The sequence below is a fragment of the Pseudophryne corroboree genome, chromosome 3 (genome assembly GCF_028390025.1).
Source record: "Pseudophryne corroboree isolate aPseCor3 chromosome 3, aPseCor3.hap2, whole genome shotgun sequence".
NCBI lineage: Eukaryota > Metazoa > Chordata > Amphibia > Anura > Myobatrachidae > Pseudophryne > Pseudophryne corroboree.
This window is the reverse complement of record NC_086446.1, coordinates 757,297,359-757,324,193: the sequence shown is the minus strand read 5'-3', so window position 1 is coordinate 757,324,193 and position 26,835 is coordinate 757,297,359. Positions and strand designations below refer to the sequence as shown.

The 26,835-nt window shown below is 45.7% G+C and overlaps 1 protein-coding gene across 1 annotated transcript in view; it reads right to left on the bottom strand.

The window, feature by feature from the left end:
• Positions 1-26,480, bottom strand: part of LOC135056792 (ovostatin-like) — an 83,199-nt gene extending 56,719 nt beyond the window's left edge. The window contains exons 1-5 of the mRNA XM_063962387.1: positions 26,462-26,480; positions 14,856-15,077; positions 2,843-3,026; positions 2,303-2,462; positions 683-735 (exon numbers count right to left, since the gene is read on the bottom strand). Of these exons, the coding sequence (XP_063818457.1) occupies positions 683-735; positions 2,303-2,462; positions 2,843-3,026; positions 14,856-14,992 (534 nt within the window). The 5' untranslated portion in view covers positions 14,993-15,077; positions 26,462-26,480. The remainder of the gene's footprint in view (positions 1-682; positions 736-2,302; positions 2,463-2,842; positions 3,027-14,855; positions 15,078-26,461) is intronic.
• Between the last annotated feature and the right edge of the window lie 355 nt (positions 26,481-26,835).

The window sequence follows — 26,835 nt, the reverse complement described above, 5'->3', positions numbered from 1 at the left end:
AGATTATTCATCAACTATAAAGGCAAAAATCACCTGGCTTCGCATCAATGACAAAAGAAGAAAAAAAAAAGGTTTTAAATAAAATATATGTTTGTACCCCAATACAACCATTGCATTGGACTTGAAGATATCTACAAACATTATCCTAAACGGTCTCTAGACTTTGTTTTAGAGCGGTGTGGTGTAAAAAAAATAAGGGAGCATTGCCTTAGGCTGGCAGAACGAAGAGGGTTCAATAATCCCAAAATCAGGTAAATAATACCCCTTTTACACCGCTAGCATATAACACGGGTTATTGCACATGAGTGAGCATAACCAGTGTTTCTGCTCGGTGTAAAAGGGCAGAGTTGGAATAATCCGGGTAGAGTGACCCGGTATTCTAACTCAGGTAGTTTGCAGTCTTGAACACGTGTTCAAACCGGCAAACTGCAGTGTAAACGGGAGCCGGATTGCACGACCTGGCTTCCCGTTTACAATTAATGGATGGGCGGCGCTTGGAGATCATGTGATCTCCAAGCGGCGCCCACGTCGCGTCGACTGCTACCTCACCAACCCAGAAATATGCAGAGCTGGTGATTTCGGTGGAAAAGGCGGGGAATGTGGGTTGCAGCCGGGTAGCTCCCGTGTCAGGCCTCCGGCTGTGACCCGCTATTTAGGTATAAAAGAGGTATTAGTCACTCACCTTCTCATTTACTGCCTTTAGCTGCTGGTTTAGACAGACCACACGGAACCTTACTGAACAGGAGAAAAAAAAGAAAAAAAAAATGGTACCATTTTCTAAAGGCTTCAGAACTTTAAAATGCATTACAGAGATTATTTTACTTTAACCCCTTCAGTGGCAGGTTTTTTCAATTTGGTAACACCTCCCAGGGCAGGTTTTTGGTTTGTTTATTTTTTAACCTGCACATTGCCAGGGGTTTCATGCGCTTTGCCAGGGGTTTCACGTATTGTGTCATGCTTTTTGCCTGGGGTTTTATGCTCTGGGATCCATGCTCTTTGCCTAGGGAATGCTCATTGCCTAGGGGTAGCTAGTGATGGCCAACGACAATCGATAATTCAAAATCCTTGATTGCCTATGACCGATGTCGAATACTTTTACCATTGATTGGGGAAAACCAGATGGTTTCCCGCCATAGACGGTTCCATGCTACCGAATTTATTTATTTTTTCTCAAAGTGTCAGGGCACAGAGCTTAGCTCTGACCCTAACACCCACTAAGCCACACCCCCTGGTTCTTAATTGTACAGTAGTGCAGGGATGACCATCGATGGGTAAAACCATCGATGAATCCATTCCAGATGGATAACCAACCAATGGCCATCCGCCGGGCAGCATTTGCTGACGGGCACTAACTCGCCAGCACTGAAACCCTCTCCTCCCCTCCTCCCTTGCACTCTGCTCAGCAGGCGGAGTGTAAGATGGAGGGAGGGAGAGCAGTGGTATGCCCCGAAAATTTCCAGGGTTGCCAGTCTGCACAACGTAGCTGGCCCCGGAAATTTTCCAGGCATAACACTGAAGCGGTTAATTGCAACTGCCCACCAGCCTCCTCTTACCCATTCCAGTATCACTCATTCTCTGACTTACTAATGAATCTAATTGGGCATACACACGGGGCGACTTGTGCTGTGTGCACTGCTAAGTGATCTAGGTTAGCACAGATCGCTCAGCATACATCGCTATACACCGCGACGTGTGCTGAGCGATCTCTGCTAACCAGCTTTCTTTATGCACATGCTAGGCGATGTAACTAGATCTTGCCTGCATGTGCCAAAGAGCGGAGCGGGCAACGGCGACGTGCAGAACCGTGCATTGCTATGGGGTGTACACACGGAGCGATCAGTGCTTCATTTCTAAGCGATGTATAGACAGATCGCTTAGAAAATAGGCAAAAATCGCCCCATATGTATGCCCCATAAGCCTTCAATTACGGAGACTATATAATTTCTATATATATATTTTTCCATACATAATACTTACAATATGCTCGTCACTATTCATTGAATACTGTAGGTCAACTACACAGACAGATCGTGAAAACATATAATTTACAATTATAATGGGTAAAGTAATTTGCCTGGGGGGACCCTGGCTATTCAGTCAGTCCTGGGCCCCGCAATTTTTTATGGCAGCCCTGGCACCATATAATGGAGCTCTGCAGAAGGTGGACTTATGAAAAAAGGGGCAGTGCTTGCACAATTAGTGCCTGGAGGAGGATCAGGGCTTCTTTCATCTCACATCTCCATATCTCAATGTTGGGTGGTTTGTGGTTAGAGAAGGTAATGTCTGCCTTTGTTCTGCTCACCTTTCTGGCCAGGTTTGTAAATCGTTTTGTCCATCTGAAACATACAGGTATTTGAACTAGTGGGCATAAGCACCACATTCTTCCGATCCAACACTTTAGCGACATTCCCAGTTGCAGAAAAGAGGATTGTCGCAGGGTCGGAAATGGAGACAGCTGGAACCTGAGGAGGAGACGACAAAGTTCAAGGATTTAAAAAACAGCACACATACAAGAGAGATTATAGGTCTTGTATGGAAACACAACACTATTTAAACACGTCCAGTTCATTCAAGTAATCCGAGTAGAACCAACTAAGCATTTTATGTTGGCAGAGCTTATGTGCATGACTGGGGAATAGCAATAGATTGCAATCTGGTAAACAAAACTCAGAGCCAGGTAACTGCATGTGTTGGCTGAGAAATATTGTGGTTCTTGGAAGCCTTAACAATGCCCCTCTGTCCCAACAAGGCTGAGGAGCACGATGGTGAATAACATAACATGTCACTCAGTCCAGATCTGGTGTACAGATATTGTGGATTGTTCAAACCATCTGCTCCTTACCTGGTAACTGTTACACTTGAAGTATTTAGGAGCAACAACATTCTCTGCAAAGATGGTGGTATTCTTTCCATTGTATTGCAGTACTACATTGACATCTAGGTGCTCATTGGAATTCCAAAGGTGGACACAGAGCCTTTCAGTTTCTTCACTGTGTAGTGAGGCAGGTGTGCTCAGGACATATTTTCTATGGAGAGGATTAAAAACAAACAAACACAACACAATGAATGTATGTACAGTACATTGTAGTGTAAAATATACCTGTACATGAAGTAATCTGCCATCAGTAAGACAGGAGCAGGACTGCACTAATGTGCTGCTGGGGGACCTTGCACCTTCAGCTATATAAAACTCAACTCAGGGGTTTCTGTTGCTTTAATTCCCTTCTGAAGAGAAAGGACGTCACCACCGTTTAGTAAATATTCCTCAGTTTCCCATGTGCCACCATTACAGTTCAGGTTGGATATCCATGCTCTGAGTCCAGATGGTCAAATAAATTGACTGAGGAACAAATTAAGACCCTAATTCAGACCTGATCGTGAATTTGCAGAGGTTTGCGATCAGATAGTCGCCGTCCAGACAGAGTGAATACCCGCCCTGTGCAAGTCTGCGTATGCCGTGCGAAAAGCTTTGCAAACGACAGCCAACTGCAAATCCGTTCACAACTCACTCACTATGGGGCTAATTCAGACGCGTTTGCTTGCTAGGGTCTTTTGCAGTCCTGCATTTGCATAGTAGCCGCCCATAGGGGAGTTTATTTTCACTTTGCAAGTGTGCAAACGCATGTGTAGAAGAGATGTACAAACAAACATATTTTGAGCAGCCTCCAAGTAGCCCAGGACTTACTCAGCCGCTAATACCACTTCAACCTGTCCGGGACCAGAACGGACGTCAGGAACCCTCCCTGCAAACGCTTGGATATGCCTGAATTTTTCCAAACACTCCCAGAAAACGGTCAGTTGACACCCACAAACATCTTCTTCCTGTCAATCTCCTTGCAATCGCCTCTGTGAATGGATCGTTTGCACAAACCCATCGCTGAGCAATGATCCGCCTTGTACCCGTGCGACGCACATGCGCAGTTTAGACCTGATCGCAGGCTGTACAAAAACGTAGCCTAGCGATCGTTTCCAGTCTGTGCTTAGCCCAGTACTTACTCCTACAGGCTGATCAGGCCGGAGCTGACGTCACACACCCTCCCTGAAAATGCCTGAGCATTTTTTCCCAGACACTCCCGGAAAACTGCCAGTGACAACCCCTAAACGTCTGCTTCCTGTCAATCCACGCCTAGTGATAAAAAAATAAAAATCAGCATTTTTTTTTTTTGATCAGTTTGGCTTCATGCGTGCACATTACGATCCATATTTACCACTATTATGGAATTGGCAGGTTTCTCAATTTAGTAGCCTCCATAGAAACCGATGAGGGCCGCTTTTGTGAACAAAATTCAGAAATGGCAGCAGATATTGAAGAGGTCTTCGGTGGTCCCCCATCTTATATTCTAGGGATATTTTTAAGGCTGCCTATGGGGTTTTCCTGCAACGTTGATACTATGTGCCATTTTGGGAGTACCAGAAAAATTGTTAATAAAATGTTGGGAAAAGCCATTTCTCCAATGCCACATAATGGTCAGAGAACACTGTCCAAAAAAAACCTGCATTTTCCTGTAGCCTTTTAAAGCATACTTGTCTACCTGACCCTCTCCATGAGGGAGAAAATGCTCCGTCACTGGACTTTCCTGGTAATGTATGATTTGCCATCACCTGTGGTGAGCTAGGTAATTGATAAGAAAGGTGTTTCAGCACAGGTGATGGCAATCATACATTACCAGGAAAGTCCAGGAACAGAGCATTTTCTCCCTCATGGAGAGGGTCAGGTAGGCAAGTATGTTTTAAAGGCCGTCAGTGTCTCTCTAGAGCAGGCATTCCCAACTGCGGTCCTCAAGGCACACCAACAGTGCAGGTTTTACGGATATCCAGGCTTCAGCACAGATGGTTAAATCAAAATAACTGAGGTACTAATTAAGTCACCTGTGTTCAAGCCTGGATATCACTAAAACCAAGACTGTCTTGAGGACCTTGGTTGGGAAACACTGCTCTAGAGCACAGGTTCTCAAACTCGGTCCTCAGGACCCCACACGGTGCATGTTTTGCAGGTCTCCTCATAGAATCACAAGTGAAATAATTAGCTCCACCTGTGGACCTTTTAAAATGGGTCAGTGAGTAATTAATACACCTGTGCACTTGCTGGGTTACCTGCAAAACATGCACTGTGTGGGGTCCTGAGGACAGAGTTTAAGAACCCCTGCTCTAGAGGAAGGAAATCAAATCCACACAGGTGTCACAACCTATAGCTGTAGGAACAAGACACTTGTGCAACAATAAACCTTAAGTTGGGCTGCACCTAGTTCTTATTCCTTAAGAGTTACCAAACAGTATCGCTCGTGCTCCAAGTTGTATATAAGACACTACATTCAGGAGAGTAGTTAATTTTATGTAAAAACAATGAAGATTTTTATTCATCATACTAGCCTCACCCTCAATTAAACCTTACTCCATCACAGCCCCACCCAATGCTACTTTCTCACAATATTCCCTCTCATGATTACTCCAGTATTAATTTAAGGAAAAAAAAAAAAAACCTCCACGTGATTTGTTTTTCTTAGTTCCCACCCTAATTATTTATGCATACACTTCTTTTTACGGTGATCATTTGTTTCATATTTCCCGAGCTCAAGTTATATTCCACTTTGAAGCTAAAAGACACAAGTGTGAGTTTCTGCATTCACAGAAGATAGGACTGTCAGGTGTACATAAGCATAAAACGGTTTCGTACCTCCCGACCATCCCAATTTCCGCAGCACAGTCCCTCTTTACTCTTTGGATGCTGTGCTCTTTCCACTGAAGAGAGACTGGGGAAAGCCCAGTAGCTCAGGAATTGCTGGGCACCCGCAGGGTGAGAAGAAACAGGGATGTGATACACAGCCACTAGAACCCAGGTACGGCTTTGATGAATTAAAAACGGAAAATCGGCTTCACACTGGGAGCACTTTCTGCTAATTGCAATTTGGACTGGCAGCCCCAGCAGTAGAAAATCCCCCCGAGCACTGCCATACTGGGGGCAGGGCCGGCAACACAAATATTGGGGCCCGGTACAGTGATATCTCTGGGGCCCCCTCAGATATGCGCAGTGGAATTTGCTGTGCTATATGCGAAACTGTTAAATATATATTTATTAATTTATCTATACAATAATAATAATATATATATATATATATATATATATATATATATATATATATATATATATATATATATATATATATATATTCTTCCACCCACACGCCCTACAGTCTGTCTCTCCCCAATGACTCCACGCTGCATTCCCAGCTCCCCCACTCCATCCCAAAGCCCAGTGTCCCCTCACCAATCCACTCTTACCCTGGGGAGAGGCTCACCTGTGCTGTACTCCTCACTATTTAGACCTTAACACCGAACAGCTGGTACCATGCAGGCCTCACACCGCACCATAAAAGGCTGGCGCAGGACACAGGAATTCTGCCCCGTGGAGCTGCTGCCATGTCCCGTAACTGCCTGCAACAGAGCTGGACCTGGAAGAGGGAGCACACACTTTGGCCACCCAGTCACTGTGTGCGAGAGGCTCCTGTCACTCTGAGGATGCGCCCACCTACAACACACTGCCCTATTTGGACAAGACGGCTCACATCCCTGCCGGGCACTACGTGGCCTTGGGGCCCCTCTAATACTTGGGGCCTGGTACAGGTGACCCTTTTGACCCACCCCCGTCACCGGCCCTGACTGGGAGTGGCAGCTGCTACTGTACAGAATAACACCAAAGGTGGACTTAGGAATCAACTTACAATGAGAGACACCTTTACTGTGTGAATCTTTTGTACCTGCCGCTGGCTTCTATTCTATTCTGCTTTAGTAACTGGGCACAGACCAGTGATATCACCCCATTACCGTGTCTCTGCAAGACATGTTCTCAGAGGAGCACTGCACAACAGAGGGACAGAAACAATGTGGCTGCAGCTCCAAGCCTCCCATCATGTTGTGTGCTGTAGACAGGAAACGTTTATTCTCTGTTACATCAGCCATCCGATTGAAGCCCACACTATTACCCTTCCCCTACCTCCCACCTGCAATTCAAACACAGTGCTGTGGCCCACTTTGCCTGGCCACAGCACTCTCAGAGACCTCTAAATGCAGGCAGTGCTGCAGCTGCCATATTATGAAGGAGGCTACATGCCCCACTGAGCGCCACTGGCGGGTTGGCTGTGTCAGAGTCACTTGGTCCAGACCCTCCAACATTACCCGCCCCACTAGGTACAAAATTCTCTGTTCCTGGACTTCCCTCTTAACTTATGATTTCCATCACCTGTGTTGAACTGGTTAAATTATATGAAAGCTGTTTCTTCACAGGTGATGGTAATAATAAATTGAGAGAGAAGTCCAGAAACAGAGCATTTTGTACCTAGTGGGGCAGGTCATGTTGGAGGGTATGTTGGTCACCTCACCCAGCCTAGTCCCTCTCCTATGGCACTGGTGGCAGTGCATCTGTCTTTCCTGTGTGTGAAGATACATCAATCCTAAGTGGAACTAACCCATGTGGACACAGTGCGGTGTAAGAACCCCCAGTTACTCCTGTGGATGGTATTAAATTATGTATTTATAAATGTATATACCATGTGGTGGATAATGCCGTATAGCCAGTCTGTAAGAGGTCGTATTAGATGGGGAGAGTGCTATGTAGCACTGCAGCTATGTGTGTGCGCGTGTTTATAGCTTACCAGTTACTCCTGTGTGGGGGTGTTGTATAGCGCGCGCGTGTGTGTGTGTGTGTGTGTGTGCGCACGTGTGTGTGTGTGTGTGTGTGCGCACGTGTGTGTGTGTGTGTGTGTGTGTGTGTGTGTGTGTGTGTGTTTTGTAGCCCCCAGTCACCACCATGTGTGGGGGAGAGGGTAGGGAGGATACATTGTTCATTGTAGCCCCCAGCCACCCATGTTGAGACCATTTTGGGGGCATGTCTCAGCTTGCAACTACTAACCCTCAGGCTAGAGCAACACATAGCGGCCAAGCAGGTCCTGTTAAGCGGGACCCGCTTGGCCGGAAGGAGACTGCACATTGGCGCCTACACATACTGCTGCGGTTGGGCCAGATGACAGGACGGCAAGATTTCAATGTATGTGGCCACACTGTGTTCTATTGAAATCCCGTGTATCACTAGTCGGATCTTGTTCTGTGGCATCCCGCAGAACAGGATCCATGTGAACAGAAAATCCCCCTTCAGGCGAAGCAGGTACCGTTCAGCGGGACCCACTTGGCCAATATGTGTGGCCCTAGCCTTACACAGTCAAAATGTCTCCGGCATCTCAAGGTGGGCCATGCCTATGTTCTCAGTCCCAGGCACCACACTTTCTGATGGCAGCCCTGTCCTGACACAGTCATAGGCTTATTAGTTTCTTTGCGCCCTCCTCCCATACCCTTGGACCAATCTCGTTCTTGCAAAAGCCAGCTTATCATCACAGTCATAGGCAAGTTCAGATTTAGGGGGGGGGTTCCAGTTGCTCAGAAATCCCCATCTTTTTGGCAAGTGGCTCAACTTATGACAATAGCAATGGTATATAAAATGATTACTAGAACTGCGACCACATCATGCAGTTTAAGGGACAGTGCAGAGCAGCTGCACATGCCCAGTGGTAGCAGCTTCCGCTACCAAGTTTGTGGTGTGTGTGGTCTGAGGCTCAATCAGAGAACTGGACCAGAGAGTAGCTGCCAGTAAGAAGAGACAGGAGCCTTACCATGAGGTGGGAGGAGGTGTACTTAAAAAGTGCAGTTCTGGATCTGTTATGTTTGTGTATTTATTATGGCATGTTTAACTTTTTCCTGACCACATATTTATATTATTTAAATATGTTTGATGCAGCCTATACTATATAGACCATCTATAGTGTTAAAGATTAATACTGTAGTCCATATAGTATATACAAAGACAAAATGTTTACTATAAAGCCCAGGGTCGTTACTAGGTTCCTCTACTGCTCCCCCAGACTCCAGCACCTGCTCCAATGTACCGCAGAGTGGGAGACTGTGGACTGCATTTGGAAAACCCCCTCTAAAAAACCTGCGTTTGCCACTGACCCTCCTTCCTCATCTCCCCTTTCATTATCTCTGCCGCTCCCTACCATCACGTGGCACCTCGGACAACCCCCCCCCCATAAAACTCCTCCTCGTCCAGCTGAATAGTGTATGAGAGGGAGACAGCCAATACAGCCATGACTGTCCATACTATGCAGCACGGGTGGGAGCTGCCAGGTATTGTGTATATAACGATAAGTAACTTACAGGCTAAGGTCTTTTTTTTTATCCACAGTATTAATCAGCATTATTAGTCCTCTCTGATTTTAGCATTGTGTATGTGTGTAAAATATATTCTAGATGAGCGGGTCCATTTTTCAGAAAACCGAGCCCATCTGACTTCTGCATATCAGAGTACTTCCAAGCCTGGGCTCTAGTTTTCCTGCCTTGCTCAGATTCCAAAATGAGGCAAAACGTCATCTTCCCGGCATCGGATCTCATGTGTTTTGGATTGGATACAAGTCCCTCCCACTGCGATTCAGGCACCATTTCACACTCTAGATCCGACGGATAGGGTGTGGATAGGCAGTGCTCTTAGTGAAAGCAAGTGTTTTAATTAGCAGCAGTGTCCCTTAAAATTTAAGGTGTAGGGGTGCCGGGGTACTGGGATAGATAAAGCCTTGAAAAGAGATAAAGTGGACAGAGATAACAGCCAATCAGTTCCTAACTGCCATGTTACGGGCTATGTTAATAAAAAAAAAAGTACAGAGGAGGGGGCCCATGTGCACCTCTGGGTGGGCCCCCTCCTCTTAACGGCGCTGTAGACTCCGGCATTGTGCATGCGCAGGTCACCGGAAACATGGCGCCCGCCATGTCAGGAGACCAATTTGGCTACCCCACATGCATGGCGGCCATTTTGCCTGTGATTTTTGCTGCGACCAGAGCTGGACTCCGGTAAGGTAAGTATTTTAATGAGTGCGGTTTGCCCCCCCGCTCCCCTGGACCCAGAGGCCCATGTGCACCGCACACATTGCACACATTATAGAAAAGCCAGTGATTGTGTGACTTTCACTGTGCACTATGTACTATGTACTATGATAAAAACAGTTATTTGGACAGTGATCTACTGTTTGTGATCACTGGTCAGTGTCACTTGCGTAAAACTGAAGAAAGAAAAGTTCTCTACTTGTGTGGGTTTTACTTCAGGTCAGTGACACTGCGTTTATAACGGTCTGAAGGTCCAGGGACGCCACCTTAATATATGCACAGTGAGTCACAGTTGTTAACAGAACACCTGAATTTTTTTTATTTTTTTTTAAACATGTGTTTAGCAGACATCAGGCCAGCAGTGATACAGTGCTGAAAGTCGATATGGATCATGATCATTGGATGGAAGAGCAAGAACCAAATACTAGTACTGTGGCTGCTGCCAGTCACAATAGTACTACAACATCTACTAATGGTGGACCTGAGGAGAGCCTAGAGGTGTCCACGCCAGCTACTGTTCGTGAGAGTCTGACATTGCTGATACTATACTTGTATAGAAACCTCCTTCCACCATTTCTGCACCCTCTGCAAATGTGGGGATGAGCAGTACAAGTGAAAATGGTGAAGATGACATAATAGAAACTGAGGATGCTAGTGTGGAAGTGCAACAGGATGAGGGGGATATTTGTGTACTATGCAACGCTAACAAAGCTATTGACGAATATCTTGAGGATGTTGTTTGTGTAAGTCAGCCACCAGTGGCAGTAGTTGTTGACAGTGATAAAAAGTTATTGTGATGATTGGGCATAAGACCAAACAAGTCAGCTCTTGGGTGTGTGATTATTTTTACCCAAATTCTGTAAATTTTTGTGAAGGTGTCTGCTTCATTTTTTAGGCCAAAGTAATTAGGAGGTAGGGACGTAAACCATCTAGGCACCTCCTCCATGTTACATCATGTGCGATATAATTTTTTTAAACTAATTTCATGAACATAATAACAAGCAGGTTGTTATCAGCCACCAGCAGTTTGGACAAACACATGCAGTCTCCACCACCAACATCCTCATCAACCTATTCATTAGTGATCAGAGGTAATCCTTGCAAAAAGATTGGTTTATGGGGGCCCAAACAAACCAAGCACTTCAGCCACAAAAGTGGCAGTCCCTGTTGCTGAAATGCTTGGTTTATTAAACTGTGCATGTCCGATGAACAATTCTATCTTGCACCGCTTTTCTTTTAATTATGGGCTGTTTGGGGGCAGTCGTGAGGTCTAGTTTGCAGAAAGAAACATTTTTATTGGTTTGGTTAATGCTCTAAGGGCCTAATTCAGACCTGATCGCATAAGCAAAATCTTTCTCTAATGGGCAAAACCATGCTGCACTGGGTCAGACGTAACATGTGCAAAGCCTCTTGCAAGCATACTGCGCTCACCACAGGTTCTATGCCCACTCTATGGGTGTCGTGGAATAGCCCCTGTGGGTCGGCATTCCATTTGCCACCATTTTTAGCGTTCAGGAGTCTGGCGTCAGCATGCTGACCGCTGGGATCCCAAGCGCTGGTAACAAAATCGCATCCCCAATATCTATGGGTACTTTAGTGCATACAGGTGGAGCCTCCGTTATTCAGGATCTTTGTGTGACTAGGCGCGCCCGCCTGGGCACACCTAGTCACAGTGAGCCTCTCCGTCTGGCCGCCCCCGATGATGCCGCAGTCCCCGTCCCTGTACAGCAACCCGACCCGGCAATATGCCAGGTCGGAATGGCAGCTTGTATGGTCAAATACCGGGTCCCACCCGGTAAGGTTCCGTTTCCAATTACCGGGTGGGACCCAGCATTTGCGATTTGAAAGGGGTATAACAGTCCTGGCTTTAAGAACAGCCATACTTGAGCACAGACACAGTAACTTAATTAGAACCCCAATTATTTTGATTTAACCATCTGTGCACAAGCATGGATATCACTAAAACGTGGACTGTTAGTTTGCCATGAGAAGTGAGGTTGGGGAAGCTTTTGGCAAAGTATTTTGGAGCTTGATATGTTTGACCGGATCGCAGTCCTAATAGTCTTCTGAGGGGGCTGCATTTGGTGCGGTAGCCTTTTGCTACATGTGGGGGATATTTAATGTGCAGACGCTGCAAAGGGCTTAATAAATAGGCTCCCATGTCAGAGAAGAATCCAGTCAGTTTGGACAGGTTAGTATGTACTAATCACTTATCACTTGTGCTGGTGCGAATAAATACCCCCTGCAGGCAGTCTTCTGTCCACTGTTGAGATGATAGTGGCCTTCAGGAAAAAGTCAGCTAGTGCACCTCCGCTAACGATTGCTGACAGTGTGGTATCGCTAGTGGACTCCTTCAAGTTCCTGGGTACCACAATCTCTCAGCACCTTAAATGGGGGTCCAACGCTGACGCCACTGTCTGGAAAGTACAGCAGAGGTTGTTCTTCCTCAGGCAACTAAGGAAGTTCAACATCCCACAGAAGCTTCTGCTCCTCTTCTACTCCGCGATCGTGAAGTCGGTACTGTGCTTCTCGATACTGGTATGGTACGGCTCCGCCAGTGTGAGGGACAGATGCAGGCTCCAAAAGGTGGTCAGAACCGCAGAGAAGATCATCGGGGCCGACCTTCTGTCGGTCCGGGACCTGTACCTGTCCAGAGCTAAAAAGCGTGCATCAAAGATAGTAAATGACCAGCTACACCCCGGCCACATCATGTTTAACTTGCTTCCTTCAGGGAAGCGTGACAGGGCTGTCCCTGCCGGGTCCACCAGAAGCCTCAAAAGTTTATTTCCCCAAGCGGTCCACCTGCTGAACTCCTGAACATTGACTGACTAGACGTACATGTAACTCACTTGTGTCCCTATCTATGTGACTTTACTTGACTCCCCCACCTGCTTATCTGTTACCTACTTGGCTGTTGTGTAAGCAAACCAAAGACATATTCTTAGTATACGCAAGTATACCTGGCCAATAAAGCTGATTCTGATTCTTCTCATAAGAGATCGCTAGGTGTCTTTAGAAGAGGTTGCCGTGCTTGCTTTGAAGTGGAGAGATTTCAGCAGGAGCCCAAACAGCACACCGGAAGGAGTGTAAGAATAATTACTACAAATACTGGAATCCAACATTTATCACCAGTAGCATGGTTGAGGATGATGAAGGGCTGAGCTACCTCCAGCCCCCTTACCCTACCCTATAAATGGATTGCTGGCATGCTTGTGTCTGAAAGGGCATCAACCAGCAGCGCAGACCTCCCAATAGTTCTGATATTGGGACATAACGCCTGATCCCCGGGAGAGTCACGTTTATTTCAGAAGAGTTGAGAGAGGTTATAAATTATAATCAAATAGTAAATAGGGTTCTATATTGAACTGGGGAATACCCACCCCCATCAGTCTCAGCAAGACAACCTGAAGAACTGGAACACTGGGTGGAGATTTGGGAAGGGAGAGAAAACAGCGAGAGATTGGGCAGGGACAGGTGATCGCAACAGTAATTATTAAACAGCCTCACTGTTAGCATAGAGATTACACTGAGCAGAAAAAAGCACAAAATAAATATATAATATACACTAAATAATCAGCCTTGTGCTGTCAATGGGGTACTAAAAAGCACAGATTTCAGCATTATGGGTTCAATATCATGTACAAGAATAGTTCCAGAGTATGGTCAAGTGAATAAGGGGTCTATTTACTAAGTGGAGAAGAGCCCATTCTCTCGAGACGACTGCTGTTTTCTCCAATTTATTAAATGGTTTTCGCTGGAGAAATTTGTGTTCTTCTGCAGTACCCTGGGGCAGATGTATTAAGCCTGGAGAAGTGATAAAGAAGTGATAAGTGCAAGGTGATAACGCACCAGCCAATCAGCTCCTGTCAGTTTACATATTGGAGCTGATTGGCTGGTGCGTTATCACCTTGCACTTATTTATTACTTCTCCTGGCTTTATACATCTGCCCTCAAGTCATTTAATGTACCGTTCTAAGATATGGGGAATTGTTACTTAATGCAATTTATCAAGCAACAAATGAGACCGTAAAAAAATAAAAAAAATAAAAAATCATCCTCCCTAGAGAGACTCAGTCTGCCTGGTACCCAACACTCGCCCTAGTTCTCCAACGCTGTTACTCTGGGATATGGTCTAGTAACATCGCAAGTTCGCAACAGTTACCGGCTTGCGGGACAATCCAGCGGTCCGAGTAACACACACACACACACACACACACACACGAAAGGATAATCTCTAGAACCAGATTGCAGTACAAGTTTGCTTGCTCAGCCTTGTCTGGCATATTACATCTTTCTGGGAGGTTTTTTCCCTGAAACTTAAATACAGGAATCTAAAAATAAAATAACTGAATGTAGCTTTTCATATTTCTAATGAAAAGACCTCTGTTCACTGCAAAGTGGTTAACAATGTTTTTATTGAGACGTGATCAGTATGCACAGTTAAGCATATAGGGGCCAACGGGTTTAAGTTTATTAAAACACATTGCATAAGATAAATGGTCAGTCAATCAGCTCCTAGCTGTCATGTATTTAGACAATGTCAGTAGCTGATTAGCTAGAGCATCATTTCATACACAAAGTTTTAAATAGCTAAAACTTATTGTTAAATGGGCCCCATATAGTTATATCATCTGCAATAAACTCCAGAGACTAGAACACAAATTACTTGCAACAGAGCATGTTTTCAGGATTTCATGTACAGTACAAACAAGTGAATCTAACTGAAAGTATCTATCAAAATGATTGAGTAACGCTGTGGGGACTGGGGGACAGGCTAAGTAAATCAGACTGGTTGATATGAAGCAGCTCAGCCTTGAATGCAGGACACTGTGTGCAGCACAACGGAATATGTGTGCGCTATATAAATAACTGGTAATGTATAAATAACACAGAGGCTGCAGCGAGAGCAGAATAGAGGTTTCATGACTTACAGATCTGCGCTGCCCTCAGCGACGAGGCACAGCAAGATGGTGACACTCAGTAGTAGTCTTCTCAGGCCCATGGTTGGAGAGTCCTGACAGTCTCTGCGGCTGCTGATCCCTGGTTTTATACAGCTGACACCCTGCATGAGTTACCTCCTATTTGCATTGTTTCCTCATTTCAGTAAGTACAAACAGCAGACAGGAGAGGGAGTGGTGCACACAGGAGAAATCCTGGGAAAACATGTAGCTTAAGTCATTACAGTTATTAACTGACTGTTTAAAGCAGGGCTTCTCAGCTGCAGTTCCCAAATACCACCAACAGGTCATGTTTTCTGGATTTCTTAAGCCATGCACAGGCGAGTTCCTCTATTTTGCTGGGTCTGTAATTATCCCTAGGGAGGGGCCTTAGACTGCACACCTATAGCTGCCAGTAATGTGAGGTGCTACCTACTGAGACTTGTAGTTCTACAGAAGAAAAGGGGGGGGGGGGTGTTGTAGGTGCACTGTCTCTAGCATTACTGATATCATACAGCTTAGCATATAATAAATAGTGTAGTTTAGTTATGTATTGATCAATGCATGAAGCTGCAGCCCCGCGGCAAGGGACTCCACTCTGCTGCAGTACCTAACACTATAGGGGTTCAAACCTAGGGCACGGGACCCCCAAAAAAGCCCACAGCCAAGCAACCCCAGGGCATCGCAGGGAATAATTATGTGTAGTGAGAAGGATTAAGGGATAGGTGAGAAAAAAAGGGGTGTTATGGGGTGAATTAATATAAGTGAAAAAAATCGGTAATTATCCCACCTGCTTCCACAGACTGATATACTCCAGACATGACCTGTGGGGAAAATTTGGGGATTGAGGTTGACAAACCAATGGTTTAAGAGGTTAGAACAATTAAAAGTAAATAAAACATATTAGTGGACTTGCTAATTATACCCATGCTACAGTACCTGTCTGATCACCTGGATATTCATGGAGACTCCTGAATACTTCTCCCAGACTTCGCTGCTGCCCTCCCACTTGTCTTTCTTGGGAAGATAATTCAGGTTATCAATATTGGTGTCCATTGGTCATCAATGCTGAGTAACCATCAGTGATCTGATAGCGAGGATGTTTTCACCATCAATGGGAGGCCATCGATGGAAAAAACATCAGTGACTGATCCCTAATGGTGACTGCCAGCCCCTCTATGTGCATGTGCTGGGTAGAATCTGCACGTTGCATAACCATCGATGGTCATCATTTGTAATCAAGCAATGCTCTGCTATGTGAGGATGCTTAGTGCACCTGCGACCAGCAGTAGGTGGGGGCCTGATTTTGCAAATGCAAAATGAAACTCTTCTAAAGGGAGATGTATCAAGCCTTGGAGAGAGATTAAATGGAGACAGCTAAAGCACCAGCCAATCAGCTTTTAATTGTAATTTTTCTAGAACAGCCTGTAAATGACAGGAGCTGGTTGGTATTTTCTCTCTCCCCAAGGCTTGATACACCTCCCCCTGGTGAGAATCTTCTACCTATGCAGACAGTATGGTTCTCATTCAGAGATGGATACAGCTGTAAGCTGCGCAGAACAAAATCACATTTTTCTACTTCTGCAGAAAAATACGTAGATGTACCTAAGCCGCTTGCAGCCTAAGGAACACAGACCAAACAAGTTGCAAATATAAAATTTTAACAAGTCTACTCTAATAAACACATCAGCAGCCACCCATTCCCAATCAGAGCCCAAATATACTTGTTCCAAATTTCAGGAGACTTGCCTGGGCTAATGGCAGAGTTGGCTAGTCTCCCACTGTCACCCATCCGGGTTGTTAGATGACGCCAAACAAGTCCCATCCCTATACCTCCCAACATGACCCTCTCCAGGAGGGACAGAATGCCTCTGCTCCTGGACTTCCCTCATAATTTATGATTGCCTTCACCTGTGCTGAAACACCTTTCTTATCCATTTACCTGTTCAACACAGGTGCCGGCAATCATATATTAAGAGAAAAGTCCAGAAGCAGAGCATTGTGTCCCTCCTGGAGAGGGTCATGTTGGGAGGTATGCATCCCAGCTATAAAGTGCCACAAAGCATAGCTCCCAACATAGCCCTCTCCAGGAGGGACAGAATGCTCTGCTCCTGGAATTCCCTCTTAATGTAGGATTGCCGGCACCTGTGTTTGAACAAGTTAATGGATAAGAAAGGTGACTTTCACCACAGGTGATGGCAATCATGCAGTAAGAGGGAAGTCCAGGAGCAGAGCATTCTGTCCCTCCTGGAGAGGGTCATGTTGGAAGTTATGCACAAAGTGCTGCTTCAAACATTATGGGGCAGATGTATTAACCTGAATAAAAGGCATAAGGAAGTGATAAACCAGTGATATGTGCAAGGTGATAAAGGCACCAGCCAATCAGCTCCATTATGTAAATTAACAGTTAGGATCTGATTGGCTGGTGCCTTTATCACCTTGCACATATCACTGGTTTATCACTTCCTTATGCCTTCTCCAGGTTAATACATCTGCCCCATTGGAAGGAAGAGGCCACAATGATGCCAGTGCGGTAACACGCCACCCGCCATCAGAGAGTGTTGCACACTTGCCTACCTGACCCTCTCCATGAGGGAGAAAATGCTCTGTTCCTGGACTTTCCTGGTAATGTATGATTGCCATCACCTGTGGTGAGCTAGTTAATTGATAAGAAAGGGGTTTCACCACAGGTGATGGCAATCATACATTACCAGGAAAGTCCAGGAACAGAGCTTTTTCTCCCTCATGGAGAGGGTCAGGTAGGCAAGTGTGGAGTGTTGCCCCTTTCGGATTCTCCTGCAGGGCCTTACATGGAGTCATCAAGTATGCATACCTCCCAACATAACCCTCTCCAGGAGGGACAAAATGCTCTACTTCTGGACTTCCCTCTAATGTATGATTGCCAGCACCTGTGTCGAACAGGTAAAGGATAAGAAAGTTGTTTTACTACAGGTGTTGGCAATCATACAGTAAGAGGGAAGTCCAGAAGCAGAGCATTCTGTCCCTCCTAGAGAGGGGCATGTTGGGAGGTACATACCTCTCAATATGAACCTCTCCAGGAGGGACACAATGCTTTGCTCCTGGACTTACCTCTTAATTTATGATTGCCATCACCTGTGCTGTAACACCTTTCTTATCCATTCACCTGTTCAACACAGGTGCCGGCAACCATAAATTAAGAGAAAAGTCCAGAAGCAGAGCATTGTGTCCCTCCTGGAGAGGGGCATGTTGGGAGGTAAGAGTATGAGTTGGAGTCACATACCCTCCAACATGACCCGCCCCACTAGGTACAAAATGCTCTGTTTCGGGACTTCCCTCTTAATTTATTATTGCCATCTCCTGTGAAGAAACAGCTTTCTTATCATTTAACTAGTTCAACACAGGTGATGGAAATCATAAATTAAGAGGGAAGTCCAGGAACAGAGCATTTTGTACCTAGTGGGGCGGGTCATGTTGGAGGGTCTGGAATCATGCTTACAATGTACAGTGCTCAGTACAGTGTAATCCTGCTATCAGATTACAGCTGCAGCAATGTAATTACACATTTGCATAATTGGGTGTGTCTTAGTCGCGTTCTGGGAATCCGATGCAGCCAGAAGTCTCCATCAATGTCAGTTTGCAACTTTCACCAGCAGATAAACTTTGGCTGTATTTACACAACCCTTTCAGCCCCCAGCCAGGCCCCTCTCTGTGTAACCTGTGACCAGATTCAATTGGAAGACAGGCACATTGCATTTATATCTGAATCTGAATGAGGTCCTAGTATTCATCCATGTACTGGCAGAGGCTGCAATTAGAATGTGGTTTAAAGTAGAGGTGTGCGGTGGGCACTTTTCGGGTTTTGGTTTTGGATCTGGATCCGTGCTCGTGTTTTCGATCTGGATTGGTTTTGCCAAAACCACCCTTTCGGGTTTTGGTTTTGGATCTGGATGATTTTTGAAAAAACATAAAAACAGCTAAAATCACAGAATTTGGGGGTAATTTTGATCTTACAGTATTAGTAACCTCAATAACATTCATTTCCACTCATTTCCAGTCTATTCTGAACACCTCACACCTCACAATATTGTTTTTAGGCCAAAGGGTTGCACTGAGGTCACTGGGTGACTAAAGCTAAAAGACATACGTGGGCGGCACAAACACCTGGCCCATCTAGGGGTGACACTGCAGTAGCAGACAGGATGACAGATTTAAAAACTAGGCCCCAAAGAGCACATCATGCAAAAAAAAAAAAATAAGAGGTGCAAAATGGATTTGTCCTTGTGCCCTCCCACCCACCCTTATGTTGTATAAACAGGACATGCACACTTTAACAAACCAATAATTTCAGCGACAGGGTCTGCCACACGACTGTGAATGATTGGTTTGTTTGTGCCCCCATAAAAAAAGAAGTAATCAATCTCTCCTTGCACAAACTGGCTCTACAGTGGCAAGATGTCATCCTTATCCTCATCCTCCGATTCCTCACCCCTTTCAGAGTGTACATCCCCCTCCTCACAGATTATTAATTCATCACCACTGGAATCCACCATCACAGGTCCCTGTGTACTTTCTGGAGGCAATTGCTGGAAAAGGTCTTCCTGGAGGAATTTATAATTTATTTTGATGAACATCATCTTCTCCACATTATGTGGAAGCAACTTCCTACGCCGATCGCCGACAAGGTTACCGGCTGCACTAAACACTCTTTTGGAGAATACACTGGATGGGGAGGGAGGCAACCTAGGTAAAATAAAGCCAGTTTGTGCAAGGGCCTCCAAATTGCCTCTTTATCCTGCCAGTACACGTACGTACGTACGTACGTACGTACGTACGTACGTACGTACGTACGTACGTACAGACTGTCTGACATGCCTACTTGGATGCTGTCACCTATATAATCCTCCACCATTCTTTCAACGGTGACAGCATCATATGCAGTGACAGTAGACATGTCAGTACTTGTTGGCAGGTCCTTCAGTACAGACCAGATGTCAACACTTGCTCCTGACTGCCCTGCATCACCGCCAGTGGGTGGGCTAGGAAATTTTATCCTTTTCCTCGCAGCCCCAGTTGGGGGAGAAAATGAAGGAGGAGCTGTTGACGGGTCACGTTCCGCTTGAGTTGACAATTTTCTCACCAGCAGGTCTTTGCACCTCTGCAGACTTGTGTCTGCCAGAAAGATATACAACGTAGGCTTTAAACCTAGGATCGAGCATGGTGGCCAAAATGTAGTGCTCTGATTTCAACAGATTGACCACCTTTGAATCCTGGCAAAGCACATGAAGGGCTCCATCCACAAGTCCTACATACTTTGCGGAATCGCTCCACCTTAGCTCCTCCTTCAATCTCTCCAGCTGCTTCTGCAAAAGCCTGATGAGGGGAATGACCTGACTCACGCTGGCAGTGTCTGAACTGAGTATGTCCATCAACTGTCTAAATCCCACTGCACTAATGGCGGATACCGGACGCATGTCAAACACCAGCATAGTTATGGCATCAGTAATCCGCTTTGCAAAAGGGTGACTGCTGTCATATTTCATATTCCTCGCAAAGGACAGTTGGACAGTCAATTGCTTAATTATAGTACTACAAGTGGTCTTCCAACTTCCTCTCTGGGATGACGATCGACTCCCAGCAGTAACAACAGCAGCGGTAGCAGCAGTAGGTGTACCACTCAAAGATCCTCCAGAGGAATCCCGGATAGGAGAGGAATCGTCAGTCATGCCAGTGACATGGCCTGCAGAACTACTTCTGTTCCTGACTGAGGAGGAAATTAACATTGAGGGAGATGGTGGTGTGGATTGCAGGAGCTTGGATACAACAGGAAGAAGACACTTGCAGAGGGCATGCAAATGGTGGTAGGAGCCTCCTCTTTCCATACATTCTTGGGAAGGTCAGGCTAAGACATCGCAACCACGAAAATACTTGGACTCTCCTTGGGGATTTGTGATATCTCTGAACGCACAGTTGTTTTTTCCTGTGTGTGCCTTAGCAAGCTTAATTTTTTTACATTTTTTGAGAGGGAGGAGGGCTTCCATATTCATGAGAAGCTGAACAACCAGCCTTAGCCTTTCCATGCCACTTTGTGTCATAAATGACATATTGCCAATTTTATGTTTCTCATCAGATAATTTCTTTTTTTTCTGGTTATTAATTTTTGCTTCTTGGATTTTACACGCCCTTTATGACATTGGGCATCGGCCTTAGCTGATGACGTTGATGGAATTGCATCGTCAATGTCATGTCTGGTGGCAGCAGCAGCTTCAGCAATATTACTAGGAACTGGAAGTGGTTCCTGATCTTTCACAATTTTTTCCTCCAAGTTTTTGTTCTCCATTCCACAGGACAGCACCCCTTTATTATTACAGCACACAGAACAGTGCCCCTTTATTTTCACAGCACCCCTGTACTTTTACAGCATACAGTGTACCTTCACAACACCCCTGTATTTTTACAGCATACAGGACAGAACCGGCACCCCTGTATTTTCACAGCACCCCTGTTTTTTTTTACAGAATACAGAACAGGCCAGCACCCTTGTATTTTAACAACACCACTGCTATTTTACAGCATACAAGACAGGGCCAGTGTACCTGTATTTTAACAACAGCACCCCTGTAATTTTACAGCATACAGGACAGGGCCAGCACTCCTGTATTTTTACAGCATACAAGACAAGGCCAGTTAACCTATATTTTCACCTCACCCCTGTATTTTTACAGCATACAAGACATGGCCAGTGCACCTTTTCAACACCCCTGTATTTTTTACAGCATAAAGGACAGAACCAACACCCCTGTATTTTCACAGCACCCCTGTATTTTTACAGCATACAGGACAGTGCCCCTGTACATCACATTGATAGGACAGCAACACCCATGTACAGCTGCAATACCCCTAACAGCACAGTGACTGGACACCACAGTGACAAGACAGCACCCCTAACAGCACACAGGACAGCACCCCTAGAGATAGTGACCCCACCCACAGAGAAATGGTCCGGAGTGAAAGTTACAGTGACGCACGGCTCTTTATATGGAATCGAAAACCCGCAAGAATCCGACAGTCGGATGATGACATTTTGCCTCGTTCTGGGATCTGAGTCTGACGGGAAGTCCCGAGCTAGACTCGGTTCCCGACTCGGATCATGAAGTTCAGGGGAGTTTGGATCTCGGAGATCCGAACCGGCTCATCTCTAGTTTAAAGTTACCACCAAATATAGGTCAATGTGGGTGAGCAGTGGTGAGATAGATATAATACAGTTGTAATTGTTGTTTTGTACATAGAAATGTTTTTTCGAGAAATATACTTCTTGGGACTGTGGGGCAAATTCAGGTTGGATCGCAAAGAGCGATCCAACCAGAATTTTTATGATTGCCCTGCGGGCGCATGTGCAGTGCCTGTCCTACACAAGCGCCCGCATTTACTGTGGGTGCCCCACAGAAAATGCGAACGCCTCTGCCTGTCAAACACTATTGTATAGCTTAGTGACCTAGAAAGAAACTGAGGTATGTATGATCTTGATGTGACATCACGCAGAGGATCAATATAGAAAAAAAAAACAGATGATTGACACTTGGTGTGTGCAGTGTGCAGGCTCCTCAAGCCAAAAATTACTATACTGTATGTATATACATATACAATATCTATTTCACAGGAAAATTCAACTAAATATTAATCACAAATCAGGCATCTTATCTTGACTAATAAAGCTGCAGTATGCATGTCAATCCAGTAGATGGCACACCAGGCATCTATTTATGTTAATCCCTTAAGGAAAAACTGCAAATATTGTTTACAAAGACATTTCATGATCAGTATCTACAATATAAAATATACATCACAATATTAGATGCCACTACTGTCTTTGTAACATTAGTTTCGCTGAGCAATAACAGACATCCACGCAAGCAAAACCACGGGTAAATGCTAGTTTATATATAAAATAATGTTTGTATAATATATTTATTATAAATGTGTGCTCTCTATTAGGTTAGTAAGAATGTGCAGCACTGAACTGCACATGCGGAGCTCTTGTGTAAGTGTAATGCTTCAGCACAGCTCTATTCTGTTCAGTTAGTTCAGCTTATACTGTAACACAATAAGTGCACATCACAAGCACTTACATTTATTAGGTCCCGACTCTGAGTCAGATTCATTGGGTATGTCCAGGGCTGAAAACAGCTATGACAGGTACTTGTAGGGGGCATGGCCAACTTGGGGAGGTATGGGCGCAGGCTCTCTCCTTACTAGCAAATGGAGAACATACAGGGGGGGTCGCTGGTGGCTTAGGGCCAGCTGGTCAGAGGGCAGATCTGGGGTGGTCCCTCCGCCCCAGCCCCCATCACTCAGGGCATGTGCTGGCTGGGGAGAGAGGCTGCTGCAGTCTCTTTCTCCCTGCAGGTGGGGTGGGAAGGCGGACTCTTGCCCCCGTCGGGCTCACCCAACAGGCCCTGGTAAAGAGTACCTGTCCCGCCACCCCTCTCAGCAGCCCTTGGGATGTCAGACACAGTGGAGCAAAGTTTTGTCTGGACAGATGTCTAATACCCCTTTCACACAGAGGTTTTTACCCAGTAATTTGCCGAATCAACCCGGACCATTTTCTGTGTGAAGGGGTAATCCCGGTTTGAGAATCCCAGAACCACAACCCTGGCTTTTACCAGGGTAGAAGACCCGGCAATTTTGACCCAGGTTGACCTTTTCACACAGGATAAATACCCGGGTTGATCCGGATCCTAAAGTTAAAATCACTGATAGGGGAGAGTAAATGGTGTTCTACCCCCTCCCCACACCCTAACCCTCCCCACCCACAGCCTAACCCTTACCTCTTACCTCCCCCATTAGTGCTTAACCCCAACTACCCCCCTGGAGGTGCCTAAACACCTATTCCTCCCTCCCTCCCCGCAGCCTGACACACTAACCTCCCCCCCCCCCCCCCGTAGGCCATCCCTCCCCTGCCCTGCCTGATGCCTAAACTTAAATCCCCCCCAGTCCTAAACCTAACGTTGCAGCTATACTTACGGTCGGGATGCTGGCTGTCAGGATTCCGGCGTCAATATCCTGGCCCATGTGGAGTTCCGGCATCTTGACCGCATACCTGGTTGAGACTGCTAAAAGACCCGGCACTCAAATGCCAGGTAGACAACGGGATTTAGGGAGTTTTGTGTGTGAAAGTGGTGTTAGTTGCACCGTGCACTTTTCCTGGTTCTGTTTGTGCAGAGCCGCAGTACAGAGTCAGACACGCAGTCGCAGAAGTGTATTAGAAATGTATTGGGCAGTGACTGGGTGGTGAATGGGAAGTGGCTAATCAGCGGTACGGAGATGTAGCGACTTGTGAGCATGTTACCGCAGGCGTGTCGCTGGTAGTGGTTCCATACAGAGACGCTTCATTGCTCACATAGGAGGCCGTAGTCAGACGGAGAGTCTGCACCTAGTATAGGGCTGGTGCAAGTTCTGATGGTGAACTATAAAGATGCACCAAGCAATATATCAGCATCTAAGAAAGACAAGGCATCTCAGACCTTCCACATTCAGACGTATGGCTGTACCCCAGAGAAGGGCCGTGTAGCAGCATTAGCACAGAGCCGCAGAAGAGACCAGCAAGAACTGCGCGCATGACCGCAGCTGTGTCCAACTCAATATCAGCCCCTTTATGTGCTCAGTAGTACTCAGCCAAATGCATAAAGGTGCATCATAAAGGAATAAGTCCTTCTCCCCCTTTCTTCTTATATGGGCAGGGCAGCCATCAGGGGGGTGCTGTAGGGACAACTGTCTCGGGCCTCGCCACTCTGACAGAGAGAAGAGGGCCCAGGCCACTCATACCTGCCGCCACCACTGTCCTGCCCCCGCTGCCTATTTTCCCGGTCCCCACAATTTCTGATTGCAGTCCTGCATACGGGGTCTATTGATCAAACATACAAATGGCCTAACGCAGGCCTGTCCAATCTGTGGCTCTCCAGCGTTTGTAAAACTACAAGTACCAGCATGCTTTACCAGCTGATTGGCGGGGAGGCTATACTGGGACATAACTAACGGGTGTTTCTATTGGCTATTAGTCTTTATTTCATTTTACCATAGCTATAACTGGATGAACGCCGCTGACAGCACTGATTCGCTGGGCTTCTGTGAGATTCCAAGGGGTATATTTACTAAAGGTCAATTTTGTTTTTGTTTTTTTTTTCGATTTTAGATCAATGTTAAATTGATTTTAATCAATGCTGGGCTTCCAGGGTTAAAACAAACATTTACTAGCAGATGATTTTTAATATTAATTTTTAAATGTTAGTAAATGTGTTTTTTTAACTCTGGAAGCCCAAAGTCGATTAAAAAATTGATTTACCAATGATCTAAGTTCGAACAAAAACAAAGAAAAATCAACCTTTAGTAAATGTACCCCCAAATCCACTGTACATGCACAAACTGGCTAGCCGGGTCATGTGTGAGTATCTGCCCTGAGACTCACCCGGCGATGGGGTACGTTAAGCCTTTCCATTTCCAGCCGATATGCCATAGTAGCTTCCCCAGCGATATCTTACTGACAAATGGCACAATAAATGATTTTCTATCACCAGGACAAGCAAGGTGCAAATAGCTCTGAATACAGAAGTGTCCAATATGCTACATTGAAAAGTCTCTACATCCACCTCCTATAAACTTTAATTCATTTTAGACCAAATTTGCCTGCTCTCCCGGAACACCCAGTAAGCTCCCCAAATATTGGGGAGACCACCTGACTCCTGGGAGAGCAGGTCACATTCCCACATCCAACCCACTTCCTAGTAAAATGTGTGGGCCAAAGGGCATGATGATGCAATTTATCATGGCCCCGCCTCTACGGTGGGATGCTGCAATTTGCAGATATGCATGGCTGGTTGTTGGGCAATAATGACAGGATCACAAGCACCCCCACAGTGCCCAAATGCATGTCCTCTCTGCGATTTCTCTTGGAGAAGGAAAACACATAAGTAAATAGATAGAGATCTCACTTACCACTTTATATTTACAAGGTGCGTTCTCTGGCCATGGGTTTTTTGACCTTTTGATTGTCTCTGCAACCAATCCTCAGGGGGAATCTTTGCTGAAGGCTAATGACTATGTTTAGATTAGCACATATATTGGTAGATGCTCAATTAGCTTAGTGATATCATTCAGGTGCTCGAAAGGGAGGGGTATTTCTAAGCAAGAAAAAAAGCCATTTGTTTCCCCCAGCACCCTGAATCATAACCGTAACCAGATATAAATTCCACATGATAACAGAATTCAGAGATCTTCGTTACACATATTTGCGCAAATGTGTGAATAAGCCCCAAAGCCGCATCAAGGCGTCTCTGTATATTTGGGGTCCCTAGCGCTATATCTTGGTGCATGGTGTGGCACCCCAAAATACCAGCATAAGCCAGAAAGCCCAGCGTGGCATACCAGTGAAAAAACTATAGTGTTAATAAATTAGTATTTAGGAAGCCGAAGCTATTGGAGAAAGTGATACAAAATGAAATGCAATTAAAATGGAGAAATAGTGTTAAGAAATTAATAAGTGAAAAGTGTTAATAGAATGTAAAGGTATGCCACACTAAGGCCGTCCAGCTCACCCATCTATGTTTAGATTAGTCTTCACTTACTTAAAGACCTGTTTTATCCATTGTAATCGCTGGTAATCAGTTATCAGGTGACTGTACAATTTCCTAGCAGCTGGCCTTACATCAGAATGATTTCATGCCAACCAGCCAAACAGCAAACTGCCAACCAGCCAACTGAATCATAAGTAGGCGGACACTGGCCGGCAGTGTCCGCCTACTTTTTTTTACCATCCTCAACTCTATCACTGCTGGGACTGTCTCTGTCGGCCTGGGATCAGACAGCAGCGGCGGGGGAGCGCGGAGTGGGAAGAGGATCAATGCTGCTGCTGCTGCACATCCCCTCCTTACGCTATCTCTGGGGCTCATGCGGCTCACTGAAAGGTCCTAGGGTCAATGTCCGTCTGCAGGTAATGAGA